Source organism: Triticum aestivum, chromosome 2A (assembly GCF_018294505.1).
Source record: "Triticum aestivum cultivar Chinese Spring chromosome 2A, IWGSC CS RefSeq v2.1, whole genome shotgun sequence".
NCBI classification, from domain to species: Eukaryota; Viridiplantae; Streptophyta; class Magnoliopsida; order Poales; family Poaceae; genus Triticum; species Triticum aestivum.
Genome location: NC_057797.1, coordinates 763,820,472 through 763,824,750, shown reverse-complemented (window position 1 = coordinate 763,824,750; position 4,279 = coordinate 763,820,472). Strand labels below are relative to the sequence as shown.

The following is a 4,279-nucleotide window of genomic DNA, read 5'->3' as shown; positions in this document are numbered from 1 at the left end:
TGGATGGGTTTTGGATGGGTTATTGTGCCACTTTGGAGGGGTGTTGGGCTGCAACACACACGAGGCCTTTACGGTTCCTCAGTTAACCGTTGGAGTATCAAATGGACTCCAAATGGCACGAAACTTGACAGACGGTCTACTGGTGGTGTACCAAAGCCGCTTGGCAAATCTCGGTTCATTCCGAGATTGTTTAACAACCGCTCACGAAAAGAGGCAAAAGGGGGCGCCAGAGGACGTAGGAGTGCCGGATTGCAAAACGACAACGGGAAAAAATGCTCGGATTCATGAGACGAACACGTATGCAAATGAGATGCATATGATGACATGATATGAAATACATGACATGGACAAAATGCAAAACGAAGATAAAACCCAACCATAAGGGAATAACATAACTCAGAGCCGAAAATGGCAAAAGTTATAGTACAAATATAATAAGTTACATACGGGGTGTTACAGATTGCGTCTTTTAGCAGAAAGAAAATTCTCCGATTGTCTTACGGTTACAGGCAGGAACACTATTGATGATTTTCTAACCTTTAGAAAACACGACCATGAAGACATTATTGTGTAAACAGACATTATTCGATCGATAGCATGAACGTACCACATCAAACAGTACATCCTGCTTATTTATCTTATTTATTTATTCCTATTTTGGCAGGCACGTGTTTTAAGGGTAGACTTCAATGATGGACCGATATCCAAGCATTGGAGTGATCTTGTAGTCCTTGAAGCCGGCCTCAAAGAGAATCTTCCTCCACTGATGCTCGTCTCGATCGGTCCCGTCAACACGCATCATGAAGACATCATACAGAACCTGCATCTCCTTGAGAAGAACTTCGTCCCGCGACACCCCGGAGCCTATCACGACGTCGATGATTATCACCTTCCCTCCGTCGCTTCTACCGGTTGTTATGGCTTCTTTGCACCGTCGTAGCACCTTGACGGCATCTTCATCTTGCCACAAGCACATAACCCACTGGAGAAAAGGAAGAAGACGCACACGTGCGTATGTAATAGTTGAACGACCCCCTCAAAAAAGAAGTTGAAGGAAGAAAGAAGACACATGTTGTACGTACGTGTACATTACCTTGAGTAGAACAACGTCGGCAGGTGGCACGTACTCAAACAAATCGCCGGCGACAAACTGGACGTTTTCGATGGCAGGTGCCCCTGCGATCGCGTGTGGGAGATCAAGCACGGTGCACTTGATGTGGGGGAACGCCTTGGCGATGGCTTCCGCCGCGGCACCATGGGCACCGCCGGCGTCGACGAGGGAGCTCATGCCCTCGAAGATGCCGCGGTGCTCCTTGAGGACGACCTCCATGACGAGGCGGCTATCGGCGGCCACACCGACATTGTACTCCCCGCGCGTGTCCATCCTTGCTACCATCTCATCTCGCGTGCACCCGTGCGCCACCTCGAAGAGCGTGCGAGCGGACGCCCGCTCGTCGGTGAACCACTCTGCTATGCCGCAGAGAGCGGTCACGTACGACGGGTCTAAAAACAGACGCACGATGGGAGACTGGTTGTAGTCCCCCACGAGGAGGCGGGAGACAGGGGTGAGCTTGTAACGCACGTCGTCGGCATCGGCGTGGCGGCCTTGGTCGACGGAGAAGATGCCGAAAGTGGTGAGGACGCGCATAAGCCGACGGAGATGGGAAAGCTTCGTCGGTTGGACCCTGGTCTCAGTGGCAACTTCGGACAAGGTGGCGGCACCTCCACGGCGGTGGATGGCGTCGGAGATGCGTAGGTCCACGGCCGCCTTGAGCGCCGCGGACCTGACAAAGGCCATGGCGTGGTGGTAGAGCTCAAGCTGAGCTTGGAGTGCCATGATATATGCTGTGTGCCAAGAACTCTGCTATGCTCCTCAGGTACTTATAGACTTGTACAATAAGCCTTGCGTGTAGGAGTGTCTAGCTAGGAAAATGATCGTGCATGCACGATCTATCTACCTGGATCTGGATGCATGTGTCTTTCGGGACTCTGGACGTGGATATAGTGGCACGTCGGAGACACGCGCGTGCCTTTCGGCCGCTCCAGCCAACACCGCCGATCGCTGGTGCTCCAAGGTGGACCGATGAACTCAATCTTTGTGTGAGTCCTACCTCATCCCTTCCTTTTTTCTGAGCGGTTGGATCTGTTTTTTCATCCATCCTTCTGCATGCATGCAACCCGCACCGCAAGCATTCGCCGGAGCCTGCCATGTGGCGTGGAGCGTGGCAAGAGAAGGTACACACACAAGAAAAGGAAAACTAAAGTACAGAAAAAAATCATTTTTCATTTTGCGAGTGAAATAGGGAGAACATTTCTAAAAAAAAAACATGGACCTCAATGTAGGTCCGTTGGCTATATACTTAAATCGATCGAACATTTTTATATTTCTCAACCGACGACTATGAAATACAGTAGGAAACAGTCAATTTATACATGTCATCGTTCGACCAACAATTCGATATTTTCTTAACAATATATGAACCCCGGGCTTTACCGCTAGACATATACATTTTTTTTTACCCTAAAAAAGAAAGACATATACATTTTTTTGATGAATTTAACCGATACAAGCATATACTGTATTATGCCGGTAAAAAAAGCATACACATTAGAAATCTGCAAGAAAATGTAAGGCTGGTCCGGACGGATACTGGGGATTTGAGGGTAGTGGTGGATTGAAAACTTTAAATTCTGTTGCCCTGTGAGGTAGCGTTAGTGTTAGTTTTGCCACCTGGTCCCATCGAAAATAAAAATGTTTTGCTTGCTGGCGGTTTGGGCGATTTAACTCTGCTGTGGACCTTTTTGTTCGCAAAAATAGCCTCGTCTGTCACGCCGGTGACCGGACACGCACCCGCGGGACGCCATCGATCGTGTCGTCTAGCATCACATGCAATGTTAGGCGTGTCGCTGCTGTTGGAGTTCCCTCATCCATTCGATAAACTATGTCCCATCATTTCTATATATGATTCATACCCTGTACCCTATATGATTAGATGAAAATTTTATCCGCAAAGAGAAAAAAAGAGTTCCCTCAACCACCTACATCCTGAACCATCTCCTCTATCTATAATTGACGCAACAGTGCTACCGCTCATTATCAAGGGAAGGATCCTCACCCTGGGTGATATATACTCCTCCTCTTTGAATCACAGGCCACACTGAAGCAGCACCACTTGAAGCAGAGACAATGAAGCTGCAAACCCAACTACTCCTCCTGGCTTCCATCACCGCAACGATGATCATGAGCTGCGGCGTCCTCGCCGGCACCACCCACGCGATACCGGTGCCCACGCTACGCGGCATCGAGGACGACGACGTGGGCTTCGCGGAGCGCGAGGAGGCGGCGTACCCGCGGAGGAGGGTGCTTTACGGCGACCAGTACATCAGCTACAAAGGGGTGCAGGCGAGCAGGCCGGCGTGCTCCGGCTCCTGCGCTGGCCGGGGGCAGCCCTACACCGGTAGCGGCTGCCAGGCCATCTTCGGCTGCCGCGGCCGTTAATTTGCCTCCCTGGCCAAGAAGCTGCGGGGAGATTATGAAATGTGGTTATCGTATAAGCTCAAGTGGGTATGCATGTATTTGTGTTGTTGTATTTGTATGTAATGTTTGGTGCACAATAATGTGTTGGGATCCGATGCAAAAAAGTAAAAAAAAAAGTGTTTGGATGAATTTAAGCAAGAAAAATGTTTTTTTGTTATTGGTTTCTAGGAGCTAGGCCTCCATGGCTCATCCAAGAAGCTAATTCAGGAATCATCTCACAGCCACCTCGCCAATTAATCAATAGATTAGTTGATCTCTTGAATCCCTTCTTCCCTTGCACGGTTGCATCTCCTTGGACTTGTGTTGCTACTCTCATCTCTCCTGCAGCTTGTGATGCTTCCCTCGTCTGAGTCGTCTCTGCTAGAGCTTCCCTATCCACCTACCCATGTCGACGTGGCAGAGCACGAAGTAGTTTTCATAGGAATACTCCTATATAAGGCTCGGTACGGACCATGATCGGTATCTCTTTAGTCTTTACACATGGCAGACGCCCAAAATTAATCACACACGCTCAGTGGCGGACCTAGCCCACTGGGTCAGGGTGGGCTAATAGTGTAGCTGTACATATACATTTAGTTTTCCTTTTATTTTTAGCTTTTTTTTATTGTATAAAGGCTATTTTCAAATCTCAGGGTGGGCCACGGCTCACCCTGTCCACCCTCTACCTCCGTCACTGCACATGCTCGTACCTAGCTCGCCGCCCGTGGCATGCTCGCCGCCATGGTCATGGCCACGCGCCGC

The 4,279-nt window shown here is 49.5% G+C and overlaps 2 protein-coding genes across 2 annotated transcripts; one reads left to right on the top strand and one right to left on the bottom strand.

Annotated features, from left to right (window-relative positions):
- Positions 1 to 538: 538 nt before the first annotated feature.
- On the bottom strand, positions 539 to 1,953 carry LOC123186559 (acetylserotonin O-methyltransferase 3). The gene is made up of 2 exons (XM_044598300.1): positions 1,094 to 1,953; positions 539 to 982 (listed from the first exon to the last, which is right to left on the bottom strand). Exons 1-2 carry the CDS (start codon positions 1,835 to 1,837, stop codon positions 674 to 676), a joined length of 1,053 nt encoding a protein of 350 aa, XP_044454235.1. The 5' UTR covers positions 1,838 to 1,953; the 3' UTR covers positions 539 to 673.
- A 1,141-nt stretch (positions 1,954 to 3,094) lies between these two features.
- Positions 3,095 to 3,695, top strand: LOC123186558 (uncharacterized). The gene has a single exon (XM_044598299.1). The coding sequence runs from the start codon at positions 3,188 to 3,190 to the stop codon at positions 3,497 to 3,499; it is 312 nt and encodes a 103-aa protein (XP_044454234.1). The 5' UTR covers positions 3,095 to 3,187; the 3' UTR covers positions 3,500 to 3,695.
- Positions 3,696 to 4,279: the final 584 nt, after the last annotated feature.